We start from the raw sequence: 17501 nt of genomic DNA, 5'->3' as shown, positions 1-17501 counted from the left end.
TAATGTTTTGTTTTTAGAGATGAGGGAATGAACTGTGCAGCATTTGCAAACATTTTGTGTTCTACATATTTAAATACTGCATAGGAAATTGAGCCTACTTCGAATATATTGTTAATTCTTCAGTTAGAGTGTTTTATTGCAAAGAAAATTGTATATATTCGTAACAGTTTTTACAGAATGTGTCAGCAGTTAAGCCACGCCCTATCAGTGGTGCAAAGAAAGCGTTCTAGGATGAAGCACGTGGTATTTGCAAATAAACTGAGTATCTTTAATAACTGAGTGTCTTTAATCTGTTAACAGTTTCACCTGTATTGAGAACTGAACGTTGTGTTAGTTGCCAATAGCTCCTAATTCAACAGGTTTTTAATTTTTAACAGTCTTATTGTAAAACTTATTCTTAATTTCATTCAATTTACTAATTATTGGTTGTAGTAAAGCAATAATGTAACAGGTATATTGATGCAGTTGAGAAAATTTCTTCAACAGTGTATTTTTGAATTTGAGTCTACTATTTGTTCCTAGGTTCATGACCGTATTGAAACAATGTTTTCACATTTGAGAGAAGTTTAATCTTGCACTTTTTTATAATTTCAGAAAAATACAGCAAAAATCAAAGACGTGTTCCAAGATTTGAAATTAGAATAATATTACGTACTATACATCTTCTGAAGCGTTCACTAGAAGTGGCCAAAAAAGTCTGCCGAGGCACAACATTATCCTTGAGTGTGGGAGTACAGAAACAGTGAATAACTGCAAGTTTAGATTTATCACAGTCTATATTTTAATAATGAAGAAAACTCATGGAATGGAGTTCTTTTCGTTTTACTCCAAGGGTGTCTGTCAGACGGCTACCTTCACCTTAGCATGTCTATCAGCTGCTGGTGGTTGTTCTGCTTGGCGAGGTCCAGTGGGGTTTTTCCCTCGTTATTCCTGGCCCAGCGGTCGGCCCCAGCATCTAGCAGAGCCGAAGCCGCCTCTGCGTGTTCGCGCAGAGCCGCATTGTGCAGCGGCGTTCGTCCCCACTGATCCCTGGCGTTGTGGTAAGGAGTGTTCGCCAGCAGCAGACGCACCACAGCCACGTGGCCATGATATGCAGCCACAAGCAAGGGCGTGCTCTGCGTTTTGTTCCTGGCATCAGCCTCCGCCCCTGCCTCCAGCAGAAGCCGCACCACAGCCTCGTGGCCATTACATGCAGCCTTGTGCAGGGGCGTCTCCTGCCAGCCGCTGCTCCTGGCGTCCACGTCTGCTCCACCCTCCACCAGGCACTTCACTGCCTTCTCATGTCCCTTCTCTGCTGCCCAGTGCAGGGCGGTGTACCTGCGCTCGTCCTCATCCCTAGCTCCCACGTCCGCACCAGCTGCCAGCAGCGTCTGCAGCTCGGTGACTGCATCCTCCTTCGCTGCCTTAATCAGTCTGCTGTTCTTCTCCTTCTCAGGCAGGCTCCTGTGCAAGAAGGGCAAATTGTCTCATTTTTCGCCAAATACGTACTTCTGATTAAGAATACAGCCGAGGAACCTGATATTACACCAGTTCCAAAAAGCAGATCTGACCACTAACTAATCTGCAATTTTCACCACTGAAACAGATTGTAGTATAATAGTCCTCTACGTGCTGCAACCCCCTTTTTAATACACCCAAACGTGGCACTCAAACATAGTCATGTCCTCAGGTATTTAAATTTCCTGTCATAGCATTTCTTTTATTTGCAAATTTGTCAAAACATCCTCATCAACAGAGTCAGCTAATGCTTAACAGGGAACAATTTAATCGAAATACTTCAGTTACAGGAATAGCTGTAGATTACTTCTTTATCCATACACACAAACATATCTGTTGGCATATACACATGTACAAACTTACTTAGAAGAGTGTTTGTATGGTAACAAGCATATCCACAAGCAGTCTCATCCACTCCCATGTTCACATACATTCATGTACACACATACACAGAACCACACCACCAAACCTCCCCCTTACACACACTCACACATGTACAAAAACAAACATACTCTTAATTTCTTGTAGCTGTAATGTGTCTGAAGGCAACAGAAAATCCTGCAGTTTTTGGAAGTAAATTTATGATTGATGTGCTTGGTTGGATTACTATCTGTAGTAGAGGTCCTTAAAACTAGTCCTGACATTGCTCATGTATTTACTGATGAACACCTCATGTCCTTCGTGTGTGACAGCCTCATTACAATGATTTTAATTCACAATACCTACATTATGACTCTCTGAATTGCGTTCCATGTTGTCCGAGTTTCGAGTCCCCATCAGGCACGGTTTTGTGTGTTGTCATTGGCATAAGTTAGTTTCAGTTAGATTAAGTAGTGTTTCAACCTAGAGCCGATGACCTCAAGCATATAGGTCCCATAGGAACATACCACCTACCTGCGTTCTATGTCATCATGAATAAAATGTAGCATATTCTTTGTAGTCTAAAGCAACTGAGCAACAAATTCTTACTATTACACTTGCAAGTGAGATAGAATAGCTCACAAATGCAATATAAGATAAGCGGAGTGGACAGAATATGGGTAAATGTTGACGGAGAAGATTAAAGACCTTAAAGAGAGGGTCTGTATGTGGATTATGATATCCTAGTACATAATAGCGGGAGAGACAGCCCTAGAAAACACGCCCTTCTGGGCCTCTCCCAGTCTGTTGGGACAAAGAACATGAAACAGCCGCTAACAAGGGGAGAGAATCTATAGAAACCTACAAACGATAAGCCGCAGAGCAGAATTTTCTATACTTTAATCACATCGAAGCGAGAGTGCACCATCTATACAAAAATAAAAAAGGCCACATTTATGTAATAGCTTACCTACTCAATGCTCCATGACTATCATTTGGAATCTAGAGAGTAAGATGCATTAATACAGCAGTGGGATAACTACAGGCAATATCTAAAATCTTTTTTGAAAACATTTTATGCACCTTGACCCCAAGCGGATCAGATCAGGAAAAAGTGTAATGACGGTAAAGCGTCATACAGAACATCTTCTAAATGGGAATGTCTCCCTGTAGGAAAAGTCTCGAGCAGTAGTGTGCAGAAGGAATATGAGGCCAGGAACGAGTGACTGATTCATACAACCCATGATGGAGAAGGGATGAATTCGTTTATTGCACATACCAACCAAATCTAAGTCCCAGAAATGAAGACTGCTCAGATCTTACAAATACATAAAATGCCTCAGTGCTCTCCATTATAGACTTCCTTCATCCGTTCCTATGTCTCGTTAATACACGATAGCAAAATGATAGGGCAGAAAGGTAGATTAAGAATCGAAAAGCACTGTCCTTGGACAAACCAGTTTTAGAAAGTGTAATGGCCTAACTGAAACACTGGTATCATTACCACGAATATCCCAGTTGCGTTGCGTGACAATCAAGTATTTGATAGCAGTGTACACAGATACGACAACCGATTATAGTTCTATTATGCCGCTATTGATAAATGGGTTGAAGAATCACCACATCCCGCAGTCATTCATTCACAAGCTATAGCGATTGTGTTCCGATAGAACCCAGATTATACAAAACACTATGAAACAGTAGGACCAAGGAGAGAGAGCTAAAGATTATCAGAAGGCTCGATATTAGTTTAGTCTTTTTACATCAGACCAACATTCAGTGCTTCAATGAAGCGCAGGATGCAGATGGTTAATATATACTCGTATCAATAGTTTTCCTGTGTGTCAGCAGCAGATGCATAAACTGTTATAGTGTTCAATGAATGGCTGTGTGCGTATATTGAGACGTAGATTTAACGAAACAAGACTTCTAAGACTAGGGCTTCATATTCCTGGTCCCGAAGGTGCCAGGAAAATACCTCGCGCGGTGACAGAAGCTTGTTGAGAAGCACACTCAAGGATAATCATTAGCATATATACTGCACAAATAATACCTTACTGGGATTATGGATGCATCTGTTACAGTTCAGAATAGATTACAAAAACTGTGTGTTACCGTGAAGGTATCAGAGCATCTAAATCGACTCCAACTAACTCATGGCTAATGGAAGTAAATGTACTTCCGGCGCAGGTCTAATATTTCGTCACTGTTAAATTCTTCATCAGATTCCTCCTGGAACTTTTTTACATGTTAACTGAAAATTTGGTAACAGAGATGAAAGTGCTATGTAGGCATGTATTGAATAGAGAAGGAACTACTATCGTCAGAAGAATTTTACTTCGATGCTCCTCCTTCTGCAAATACGTGGCCACTTCGCAAAATTCAAGATGCTTTAGCACGCCATACTCTCACACCTTACTGAAGCTGAATATCAAGACGCACATTCGTTTCAGCCAAGATACACTGAGTGATAAGGTTTTAGCTAGCAAACTAGCATTTGGACGATCCTCATGACTGATCTGCGAGGATGGGTCGAAATAAACAGAGGGGGCAGAAAGTGCATTTGTAGATGGCAAGGCTAATCGCTGAGGCAAATTCAAGCTCCCTGAAGTTGGGTCCACACTCCCTGAAGAACTCAAAGCGATTTAAGACGGATTTAAATACGCAAGGGAAGTACAAGAAGAAAGAAATCAATTCTATCAGACTAACGTTCAGTAATGTTGCTGTTAAAATGCTACTACGCCAATGTACCGAAAATTATCTAGTATAACGAATTGTAGAAGCAACGCAGGTGATTTCCTGCATAAATAAGAAATTGGAAAATTTCCTATAGGATCAAACTATTGAGGTCATAGGTCCCTCGCCTTACACTTCTTAATGTAACACACACGAACTTAAACTAACTTTCTCTAAGGAAAAACACACACACACACACACACACACACACACACACACACACACACACACACACACACACACACACACACACACACCTATGCAGCGCAGTTAAGAAATAGGAGGACCATAATATTATGGCTCAAGATGTACAATAGAATAAAGATAAATGAAAAAGTAGGCAAGCTCGTCAGGAAAGCTCTTTACACCGCTGCATCGAAATACAATAAAGTGCCAGCTGACAATGTTCTTCACAGCATTAGAATTATAGTTAGTGCCAGATAAGAGTGAAAATCTACAACAGTTTGTGACATTGAAGAAAGTGGTAGCTAATCTCCCATCATGTACTAAGTACCAAAATGGTAGATGCAGTAGAAACTTTGCATTGAGGTGTCAAAAGATGTGGGATACCTCCTAATATTGTGTCCTTTTGCCCAGCACAGGGCAGCAGCTCGACGTGGCAAGGTCTCAACAGGTCGTTGAAAGGCTCCTGCACAAATATTGAACAATGCTGCCTCCACGGCCGTCAGTAACAGCAAAAAGTGTTGCCGGTATAGAATGTTGTGAACGAACTGGCATCTATGTCTCATAAATTATATATGGGACTCGTGTAGGATGCTCTAATACTCCAGAATGGGCCACAACTGTTCGTGATAGGTCAGAAGAACAGTGACATGGCACAATAGCATAAACACAAATTCCATCGTTTTCAGAGAACATGAAGTCCATGAATGGCTGCAGATGGTCTCCCAGTAGCCGGAAATAACCATTTCCCGCCAATGACCGGTTCAGTAGGATCAGAGACCCTAGTTCAGTCCATGTAAATACAGCTCACACCATTAAGTAGCCACCACCAGCTTGTACAGTGCCTTAATGACAATCTGTATCCATGGCTTCGTTGGGCCTGCACATCACTCTAATCCTACCATCACCTCTTACCAACTGATATCGGGACTCATCTGACCAGTTCCCGCATTTTCAGTCGTTTAGGGTCCAACCGATATGGTCGCAAGACCAGGAGAGGCATTGCAGGCGATGCCGCGCTGTTGCCAGAGCCACACACGTAGGTCGTCTGCTGTCATAGTGCATTAATGTCAAATTTCGCCGCAGTGTCGTAACAGATAGGTTCGTAGTACGTCCAACATTTCTGAAGTTATTTCAGGTAACGTTCCTTGTCTGTTAGCATTTACAACTCTAAGCAAACGCCTCTGCTCTCTAACTTTAAGAAAGGGCATCGGTCACAGTGTGGTCTCTGGTGAGAGATATCTGGCATTCTTCGCATTCTCTTGACACTATGGATGTCGAAATACTGGATTTCCGAAAACTAATGTCCTATTTGTCTAGCTCCAAAGACCCTTCCGCATTCAAAGTCTGTTAATTCGCCTCGTGCAACCATAATCACGTCGGAAACTTTTCCACATGAATCACCTGAGTACAAATAACAGCTTCACCAATGCACTGCCCTTTTATACCTTGTGTACGTGATAGTATTGGGACAAGTGGGGCATGAGGTCACTCTGCATTGTTGCTAGATGTATTCAAGATGGCAGCGATGATGTCATCCAAGATGTAGTCATGTAGACTTGCAACAGTGCATGATGTCATCCAAGATAGCAGCCATAACGTCATTCAAGACGCCGAGAAAGTGCCACGCCCCCCTTCCCCAAAAAAATTGCTGTAATTTCAAATTCCAACAGGATAATGCATGGCACCTCCATTATCTCTACTACGGAAAAAATCACTCTAAGATATACAACTTGGTCTACCTCAACTAATGTAAGTCATCCGACCACCACTTCCTCCTATGAACTGGCACCAAGTTTGAATTTTGGCGCTACACAAAGATCACTTGGGATTTCACTCTTAATCTGAGAACATGGCGTGAAAGAAAGTACACTTGTACTAACCTCAGTCGCCATCTCCTCCTAAGGATTCGTGGGATAGAAAGTCTTTATTATTTAAACTATTTCATGTAGGTGTGTTCGCCACTGGGTCAGGACCCAATTGACTTGGTACATTTCGTCGCCGCCGGAGGATGCTACCGTGATGTCAGGTGATGACGCAAGTACAGTTATGCATGATGGCGGCAAACTGTTCACCACGAGGTCTAGTACTCAGTACCACCAGCAGAAGACGCTGTCATCTGTTTCGTGACGTAAGCCAAGATAGCGGGGGTAAATGGCGGGAAAACGACTCTGGATACAAGTCTTTATTTTGCAGACAGTCTTTCCTACACAAGATCTATACTCCAACTGGCCTAGTGCACAATACTGCCACCAGAGGTTGCTATCATCCCTCATGTGACAATCCAAGATGGTGATCTGAAGAGGGGGGGGGGGGAATGGCGCGATGACAACTCAGAGTGCTGTCCTGCTGGGGAGAGTAAGGAAGGAGTGCACTCTATTTTGGAACGTTTTATTTACAAAGGTGCATTCGAGTTCTAAGGCCTCCGATTTTTTTCTAATTAACTACTCACCCAAAATCGATGAAACTGGCGTTACTTCTCGACGCAATCGCCCTGCAGACGTACACATTTTTCACAACGCTGACGGCATGATTCCATGGCAGCGGCGAAGGCTTCTTTAGGAGTCTGTTTCGACCACTGGAAAATCGCTGAGGCAATAGCAGCACGACTGGTGAATGTGCGGCCACGTAGTGTGTCTTTCATTGTTGGAAAAAGCCAAGTCACTAGGAGCCAGGTCAGGTGAGTAGGGAGCATGAGGGATCACTTCAAAGTTATCACGAAGAAACTGCTGCGTAACGTTAGCTCGATGTGCGGGTGCGTTGTCTTGGTGAAACAGCACACGGGCAGCCCTTCCCAGACGTTTTTGTTGCAGTGCAGGAAGGAATTTGTTCTTCAAAACATTTTCGTAGGATGCATCTGTTACCGTAGTGCCCTTTGGAATGCAACGGGTAAGGATTACGCCCTCGCTCTCCCAGATCATGGACACCATTTTTTCAGCACTGGCAGTTACCCGAAATTGTTTTGGTGGCGGTGAATCTGTGCACTTCCATTGAGCTGACTGGCGCTTTGTTTCTCGATTGAAAAATGGCATCCACGTCTCATCCATTGTCACAAGCGACGAAAAAAAATTCCCATTCATGCTGTCGTCGTGCGTCAACATTGCTTGGCAACATGTGTCACGGGCAGCCATGTGGTCGTCCATAAGCATTCGCGGCACCCACCTGGATGACACTTTTCGCATTTTCAGGTCGTCATGCAGGATTGTGTGCACAGAGCCCACAGAAATGCCACCTCTTGAGGCGATTTGTTCAACAGTCATTCGGCGATCCCAAAAAACAATTCTCTCCACTTTCTCGATCATGTCGTCAGACTGGCTTGTGCGAGCCTGAGGTGGTTTCGGGTTGTTGTCACACGATATTCTGCCTTCATTAAACTGTTGCACCCATGAACTCACTTTCGACACATCCATAACCCCATCACCACATGTCTCCTTCAACTGTCGATGAATTTCAATTGGTTTCACACCACGCAAATTCAGAAAACGAATGATTGCACGCTCTTCAAGTAAGGAAAACGTCGCCATTTGAAGTATTTAAAACAGTTCTCATTCTCGCCGCTGGCGGTAAAATTCCATCTGCCGTAGGGTGCTGCCATCTCTGGGACGTATTGACAATCAACGCGGCCTCATTTTAAAACAATGCGTATGTTTCTATCTCTTTCCGGTCTGGAGAAAAAAAATCGGAGGCCTTAGAACTTGAATGCACCTCGTACAGATGGAGTATATTTATCACACTTATATGAAATGCTGATTTGGTTGGGGTCAAAATACACAGTATGCAGATGCCCAAACAACTCCTAATTTTCCGAAATAATTTTAGTACACAATGGCAAACTGATCCTAAATAATGCAGTACACAGACGTGTAGACACGCTCAGTACTCGTAAACTGCCCAAATAACGCATAGTACAGCCTACAGACCTGTTCACAAAATAATGTAATCGGCACACTCAAGCACCCTCCGCACCCCCTGTCCAGTTTACTGTACAGACAGCCCCAACGAAGTGACTCGGGCGTCAGCCATCAAACCACACACAGCAGCCCTTGCACATGAGGCAGCGACATCCCTTTCATACTTTAGGCCTGAGAAATTCCTATCGAAATACATATTCACCTAGACGCCGAAGATGACACGATCGGACCGGCCAGCATTGCCTTTACGCTGGTGGTAGAATAGCACTGGCTGCTCTCCCCCTAGTGCTTGTAATGGACCATCTATGACGAGTTCAGCCATACGTACCTGCCCCAGCATGGCTCACACCACGTCTCCCGGCCGAATGTCGGGGTGTCCGCTCGCCATCTAACAATGTTCCCAGTGTTATTCTTATGTCGCATGGCTTTCTAAAAAAACATGAGAACAAACTCGACGTCTCAGGCATTGTATAGTGTCCCACGTAACCTTCGCTTTCTGGATGTCTCAGCTTGTATGCACGAAAATTCCTACTCTAACAGAACCTGTTTACGAATCTTCCCAAATTTCCACTTCATCACAAATGCCGCCCAAGACATACTAAGTACTAGTTCGCTATTCGGTCGTCTAGACGAGGACAAACTTAACTCCGATACATTCCTACACGCCAACAGGCCTCTGCATTCGGACGGCTGCTGTCGTTAATGGGAAATGAGAACCATTTCCACCACTGTCAATGCATACACAGAAACATTCCGGAAACCTGGTCACATATATCTTCTATCATTGTACTTAAAATAAAATGTTACGATCGCCGTCTCAATTGAACGGCATTCAATGATGAGCGAAGTATTGGAAATATACCCTGTTGACTGCTGTGGCTCTGGTAATATCTTTAACTTCCTTATGACTGTAAATACTCTTCCCTTTGCTATCACAGCATTCAAAGTCAAATCCATACCATCCCTACTATAGGGCATACTGAACGAAAATAAACGATGTGTGTGCCTGTCTCTTAGGTGGTTCTTGCGAGTCCTACCATTGTGTCATGGAAAGAGAGACGTAACCAATCAGATGTTAAAGAAAAAGCCTGATCCCAACAACTACTGCATGTTACTCTCACAAGCGCTCTTGGTTCTACAGGTTCACGCAGGTATCCACATTAAAAGCTATATGCGCTATACAAATCGTGGTAAGACATTACCTCTGAATGAGGTGGTTCTCTTTCTCCCGGACAAATACCGTGATGGTGATTGTAGGAATGTGTAAGCCTATAATGCAACCTCAGGATAAAATCAATGAACTTTGAGTATGTTAGAAATTATTTCCATCATTTCGTATGTCTTTCCATTCAAGCACATACATGCATAAGCTCACACCCATAAGTTAATCATATTTCAGGCACTCTCGTATCTCTAAAGGAGCCACCTTCATCAAACCTATCTGCTACAGTAAAATTACATTCTGGTTTTAGTCACACCCTAAACATCTTACAGCCACACTCATTTCTACAGCTTCTTGCACATGATTGCTCCAATTTAAGTCGGAAATGAGCAGAAGTTTGAGAAAGACATATGCAACACCTTCTGCACACCATGTAGAAAAAGAAAGACCTGAGTTACTGAAACAGGACCGTGTTTTGAGCATTCAGTGGAAATGCGTGCAATGTGCTACGTCCCCAAACTGGATACAAGTACTACAGATCCATGTCCATTCAAATCAATCAGCCAAACATGATGATATTATTCTCTATCCCCCAACAAAAAAAATTACGAACTATAAAAGCTCAGACGATTTAGAAATCGCCAAGTTGCTGATGCAGTTGCAATGATGCAGAATGCGGTATGCGTCCAGCGTGGAGAAATAGATTTCACAATACTTCCCCAGAATAGCGTAGCGTGCAGCCTTCCAAGCATTCCTAAGGGGCGTACCCAGTCCCTCACATCAAACCGCTACTGCTACTGCCTGACATGATCCTAATAAATATACAGGCACGGCAGAGACCACTTTCAAGTTTGATCACCTATACCCTAGACAAATGATTGAATGAGACACTCCCTCTGGTCTTGTTTAGTTGTTTCTAACAGTTTTCTAACACGATTTTGTACAACATCATACATTTAATTTTTTTCTGATATTTCGATACCTGTGTCAGGTTTTAAACTGACATTAACACGTACTGATCCACGGCCTGTCACACGAAACAAGACATCGCACTGTGTAAATTATTTTGCTACTCCAACTACCATAACACGCGACATATAGTGGATGATTTTAAATAAAAGACAGTTACAAGATAAGGAAACCAGAATAGTTTGGCTGCATTGTTGAGTGTCTCCAAACCTATGTCGGAAAGCTGTTGACAACCTCTGAATTTGAACTCATATGTCACAGTGATGGAATAGATGATGGATTTGCGTTCCATTTCGAGTGATTCCTGATTTTGCACTTGTGTACACGATCACTGTTTCGCTGCTACCAACCTCCAGAAGCTGTCACCCATCCACAAAACCCATTCCCAGCTCAAACAAGCTTTGTCAGTCGATCATTAAGTGGTAACCAACAGCACACCAATGCACAGATGGGATGGAAAGGACACCGCCGATGTACTGTAATATTAAGCAACACATTTGACAGCAGGAACAATTTTAGCAATTTTACTGTTAACTCCAACACCCGCCAATCATGTGACAGCATGTTTCCCCAATTTCAGTATCATAGCTAAACCACCCCTTCTCTACTTCCCGAGTATGATTGCGAACATGGATAGATGACTTCTCAGTACGCCCATTCACTGTTAATTCTCGAACACACAAATAATCAAAATATACCAGACTGCGCTCTACATATTTCTAAGACCTCGAGCATAGTACTTAATTTACGATCCATCTCTTTGAAAATGGAAGTCACAGAGCATTCTCGCTGTCTTAGGGTAAAGTTAGAGAGTGAAAGACCATCGTCACACTGTCATTCACCAGCCCACCATGCAGCACCGTTACCCAATTAATCTGCAACCGATCAGAGGAAGAAAACCTCTACACTCCATGTCTCGTGAATGAATTGTGCTTTCCGGGTCCTAACCCATCCAAGTGCACGAGATTTCTCGAGATGCGACCATGTCGTGGAGCTTAGCAGTCCTTATGTATTTATAGTAACAGATTTCGAAGGGCCGTGATGTAGTAGTAGATAGTTAAAAACAAGAAACGATTCATTTTTATAGTCGATTGAGTTCCAGACAGATGGATTTCGAGACATTTTTACGTAAATCATCCAAGCTCTCAACTAGGATCGGTACGTGCAAGGTATTGGTAAGAGAGAGAACATAAACACACGCACTCTTAAGGCTACAAAGTTCTGCACTTAAAACGGGCCTATGATAGATCAGTCGTATGGAATGTAGCGTTGATACTCGATTGTGAGAAATATATTTCAAGCGCATGACATACACCCTTCTTCCAGATTTCTCTACGATGAACTATCTTATCGAACCATAAAACGAAAAACGCATCAGGGATTCCATGCGACGGAGGGTAGATGCATGTATCCTCGCTAACGGGGGACATTTTGAACATTTCCTGTAACAAAGTGTTTGAAGTCACGCTGGTACGTTCTGTTGCTGTGTTTCCATTCCATGATTAATGTGATTTGAAGAGAAGTAATAAAATGAGCTCTAACATGGAAAGTAAGCGTTTCCAGACACATGTCCACATAACATATTTTCTTTCTTTGTGTGTGAGGAATGTTTCCTGAAAGTTTGGCCGGGAGTCATTCCAATCCCGGGAACGGAAAGACTTACCTTAGGGGGGGGGGGGGGGGGGGAAGGACAGGTATACACAGGCGCACACACACCCATAGCCATCCGCACATACAGTCACAAGCAGACATTTGTAAACGCAAAGAGTTTGGGCAGAGATGTCAGTCAAGGCCGAAGTCCAGAGGCAAAGATGTTGTTGAAATACAGGTGAGGTATGAGCGGCGGAAACTTGAAATTAGTGGAGGTTGAGGCCTGGCGGATAACAAGAAGAGAGGATATACTGAAGGGCAAGTTCCCATCTCCGGAGTTCTGACTGGTTGGTGTTAGTGGGAAGTATCCAGATAACCCTGACGGTGTAACACTGTGCCAAGATGTGCTGGCCGTGCACCAAGCCATGTTTAGCCACAGGGTGATCCTCATTACCAACAAACACTGTCTGCCTGTGTCCATTCATGCGAATGGACAGTTTGTTTCTGGTCATTCCACATAGAAAGCTTCACAGTGTAGGCAGGTCAGTTGGTAAATCACGTGGGTGCTTTCACACGTGGCTCTGCCTTTGATCGTGTGTCGTAAGAATAACACACAGGTGTTACGCTGGGAGAGGCGGCGTGAGCCATGCTGGGGCAGGTATGTATGGCTGAACACGTCACGCATGGTCCGTTACAATTGCTATGGGGTAGAGCAGCCTGTGTTATTCTATCATCAGTGGTAAAACAATGCTGGCCTGAGGTGTCTGGACTATGGGGACTGCTCCTGAGTTCAGTGATACCGGTATAACGGAGACTGCAGCTGTGTGAGAGCGATGGCTCACGCTGGCTTGCGTTCTGCGACGGCGTCGATCGCATTTGCGCGTGGCACAGTTTGGAGTGCCACCATAGGCATGTAGGTGAACATGTATTTCGATAGGTATTTCTCAAACAACAAGTATGAAATGGATGTTGCTGCTTCATGCTTAAGGGCAGCTGTGCGTGGTTTGACGGCTGACGGCAGGGTCACTTCGTTGGGGCTGCCTGTGCGCTCTACTGGACAGGGGGTGGCGGAGGGTGCTTGCATGCGGTAATTGCATTATTTTGTGAGCAGGTCTGTAGGCTGTGAAATGCGTTATTTGGGCAGTTTACGAGTACTGAGCATACCTACACATCCGTGTACTGCTTTATTTAGGAGCATTTTGCCACTGTGTACTGAAATTATTTGGGTAAATTAGGGAGTTGTTTGCGTGTCTGCAGTCTGTGTTTTGTGGTCCCAAGTAAAATCAGGATGAGTGCTTTGTGTCACTGTGATAAATATACTCCATCCCTAAATAAAATGTTCCAAAATAAATTGAGTACACTCCTTCCTCACTCTCCCCAGCAGCCACTTTCCCCCTCCAGAGCATCATCTTGGTTTATGTCACATGAGAGATGAAAGCACCCTCTTGTGGCAGTATGGCGGGACGGGGTGGTCGAGCGGTTCTAGGCGATACAGTATGGAAGCGCGCGACCGCTACGGTCGCAGGTTCGAATCCTGCCTCGGACATGGATGTGTGTGATGTCCTTAGAACTAATTAAACCTAACTAACCTAAGTTCTAGGAGACTTATGACCTCACACTTTAAGCCCCATAGTGCTCAGAGCCATTTGAACCATTTGTGGCAGTATGTGCACTAGTTCAGTTGGACTCTAAGTCTCGTGGTAAAAAGACTGTCTGCAAAATAAAGACTTGTGTCCGGAGTCGTTTTCCCGCCATTTACACTCACCATCTTGAGTAACATTACGAAAATTAACGACAGAGTCCTCTGCTGGTGGTACTCAGTACTAGCGGTCATGGTGAACACACTGTTTGCCGCCATCATGGATAATTGTACTTACATCATCACCTGACATAACGGTTGCATCCTCTGGCGGCGGCGAAATGTACTTAGTTGGGCTTTGGACTCAGTGGCCAACACACCTGCATGAAATTGTTTACATAATAAAGGCAAGTAATTTTTTCCCCACGAATCCCTAGGAGGAGGTGGCAACTGAGGTTCGTACAAGTGTACTTTCTCTCACGCCATTTTCTCAGATTAACAGCGAAATCCCAAGTGATTTTTGTTTACCGCCTAAATTCAAACTTGGCGCCAGTTCATCTGAGGAAGTAGCGGTCAGATGACTTAGGTTAGTAGAGGTAGACCAAGTGGCCTATCTTCACGCCATTTTCTTTGCTTAGTAGAGATAACGGAGGTGTGGCATTTATCCTGTTCGAATTTGAACTTACAGCCTTTTTTCTGGGTGAGGGGGGGGGGGGGGGGCGTGGCCCTATCCTACGCAAATTCAAACTTCCCGCCATTTTGGATGACGTCATGCACTGTTGCCAAGTGCACACAACGCCATCTTAGGTGACGTCTTCTCCGCATTACGTCTGGGAACAATGCAGATTGAGCAGTGCCCCTTGTCCCAACACTCGTGATACTACCGCCATCTGTTTATGTGCATGTCGCTATCCCATGACCTTTGTCACCTCACTTTATAGTAACATTGGCACTACTTTGTTTCAGTCATGGGACACTCCGCCAAATCTCTACTACCTGAACATGGTCAAATTATCTTCATGTGAATGCGGAAGTGAAGAAGGTGGTTATCACATTTTCCTCAGGTGCCACGAAAGGTATCAAGAATTTGAGAAACAATTACGGTATCTGAGGTTCTCTGTCTACAAACATTAAGATCCTTCTAGCAACAGAAGGCACAGAAATGTATAGCCCTCTACAGTTTTGTAACAGAGGGTCAAATAAGAATATAGGAAAAGAAATATAACATATTTAGTGTATTATAAGATAAGAAATTCTCTTTTCCTATATTCGATCATTGAGTTAAATCCAGTTTAATAAGATGTAACAGGTTAGTGTTGTTCGTTGTCGTCTGAGGATGGTTGCATGGTTCGCTCCTGAAAGCCATTAATAAATCCAAACGAATTGTATTCCATACGTGTGTCCTGATCTGAAATTGGAATACATGGACAGAATAAAACGTTCTGTTTGCGAAACACTACTGAGGAAATTGATAGAAGCGGATTTGAAGGTGCACCCAAGACGATTCTGTTGCATGTTCCAAGGCAAAAACATAAAACGCAGTGGCTGGCCATATGTGCACCTCTGCTTGCCCGTTATCCATTGGCTCGCGAACAACACTGACCATTCCTATCCTGTATCATTACTTGGGTGGTGTACTAGGACTGCTTGTCCGAGGTGTAACCGCCACTGTTGACATATATTGTCAGCAACTGAGACGTCTTGCAGACGCAGTCCGAGAGCAACGGCCAGGACGACTGTGTAAAGTGATACCGCTCCACGATGACGCTAGCCCGCTTTTTGCTAGACTGTCAAACGCACCTGATCTCGCGCACCCAGATTTTCACCTTCTGCGCTCTCTATGGAGAAATCTTGAAGGAACTTGTTTGCTGGATGAACATGCGCGCGGAATGTGGCTCAACGAGTTCTTAGAGTCATATCCACGCGATCGAAAGGTTGCTCCAGTGTTGACAGACTGTCGTACGTAGTGAAGGAGAACAGGTTAGTGATGACTAAAGCCTCTGTTGTGTTGTGTTTAATTAACATACGGAAAAAGGCTACGAAATTATTCACCAACACAATAGAAGAGAGAATGGAAGTTTGAGCCAAGCGTGGTCGTCTGTTGAGGAGAGCGATACACGCATTCCAAGCCCAGCAGGGCTTAAGCTTTCAGGGCTCAGTAGTCTCGGAAAAGTCACTTAAACCTACATACACAGAATCTAAGCACTCCATATCCTTATTCTGCTGCATTTTATTTTTGTTTCCTTTTTCCTGCTTACGATTCCTTCAACATGTCTGTTTCAGTATCACCAAAGAATTATTTTCTACATTTTTTATTGACATAAAACGGAAGTGTATAGGAGTTTCAACGCATCAGCACCTTCTGTCTCACCTATTTATGGTGTCACCGCCAGACGGCACACTTGCTAGGTGGTAGCCTTTAAATCGGCCGCGGTCCGTTAGTGTACGTCGGACCCGCGTGTCGCCACTATCAGGGATTGCAGACCGTGCGCAGCCACACGGCAGGTCTAGCGAGACTTCCTAGCACTCATCCCAGTTGTACAGCCGACTTTGCTAGCGATGGTTCACTGACAAATTTCGCTCTCATTTGCCGAGACGATAGTTAGCATAGCCTTCAGTTACTTCATTTGCTACGACCTAGCAAGGCGCCATTACCAGTTGCTATTGATGCTGTAAAACATGTACCATCAAGAGCGATGTTCAACAATTATGGATTGAAGTTAAGTATTCCAGCAACTACGTATGTTATTTGCTAGTCTCATTTCCTTGTCCTGTTCAAGACCTCAAGCCAGCCTGCGTGAGCTTAAACGCGTGCCTTTCGGCTTCCTTATAGTGGGTTGGCTGTCTTGCCAATCCACAACACTATTTGCTAAATGATTCATTATCAGAGAGCCATCATCACTGAGAGAAGAAATTGCATCCAATGCATCAGTATATTCAGTACCTATGAAAAAGGATTTTGTTTTATTGGATCGTTCCCTTATAACTGCAGTGAACGATATCTTGAGTCATGAACTAAATACAACTCAATCTGTGAACCCAGAGGGGGATGTAAGGGATCCCTTTCATCCAAGCCTACTCGCCACCAGAATTTATAAAAGGAATAAATTCTCTTGATAACTATAGCCTCTGTGCTACCAAATATGCACTACAGCGTTATTCAATTTCCTTGCACCCAACCCTTGGTTGATGCCCCTACAGTCGCAGTGTGTAGTGTGTAGTGGCGGAACTCACCGCAGGCGAGAGACGGCAGAGTCATCTGGCGGAGGAGCGGTGCGGCTGGCCGTGGGCGGCGCAGCAGTGGCAGGGGTGCGGCTGCGGTCTCCCTGCGGCCCAATGCCGTCTGCAGAGGCCGGCGCGCTACGACAGAGAGGCAGGGTGTGGGGGTTCGTCATCACACAAACTGAACACACACTGCCAATGACAATAGTAGGTCTGCTACGATGATTACCTTACCCTCGATCTAACCAGTATACACACTGCTTCTCCTGAGTTCCTCACACCTGTAGCTTAG

At 44.1% G+C, this 17501-nt stretch overlaps 1 protein-coding gene across 1 annotated transcript in view; it reads right to left on the bottom strand.

Annotated features, from left to right (window-relative positions):
* Positions 1 to 584: 584 nt before the first annotated feature.
* The window catches only part of LOC126100774 (poly [ADP-ribose] polymerase tankyrase-1-like), an 88801-nt gene continuing 71884 nt past the window's right edge, over positions 585 to 17501 (bottom strand). The window contains exons 3-4 of the mRNA XM_049911394.1: positions 17222 to 17347; positions 585 to 1443 (exon numbers count right to left, since the gene is read on the bottom strand). Coding sequence (XP_049767351.1) covers positions 855 to 1443; positions 17222 to 17347 — 715 coding nt within the window. The 3' untranslated portion in view covers positions 585 to 854. The remainder of the gene's footprint in view (positions 1444 to 17221; positions 17348 to 17501) is intronic.

The sequence above is a fragment of the Schistocerca cancellata genome, chromosome 9, assembly GCF_023864275.1.
Source record: "Schistocerca cancellata isolate TAMUIC-IGC-003103 chromosome 9, iqSchCanc2.1, whole genome shotgun sequence".
In the NCBI taxonomy this organism is placed as follows: Eukaryota; Metazoa; Arthropoda; class Insecta; order Orthoptera; family Acrididae; genus Schistocerca; species Schistocerca cancellata.
Note: the sequence above shows the minus strand (reverse complement) of the source record. Positions and strands in the feature narration are given on the sequence as shown.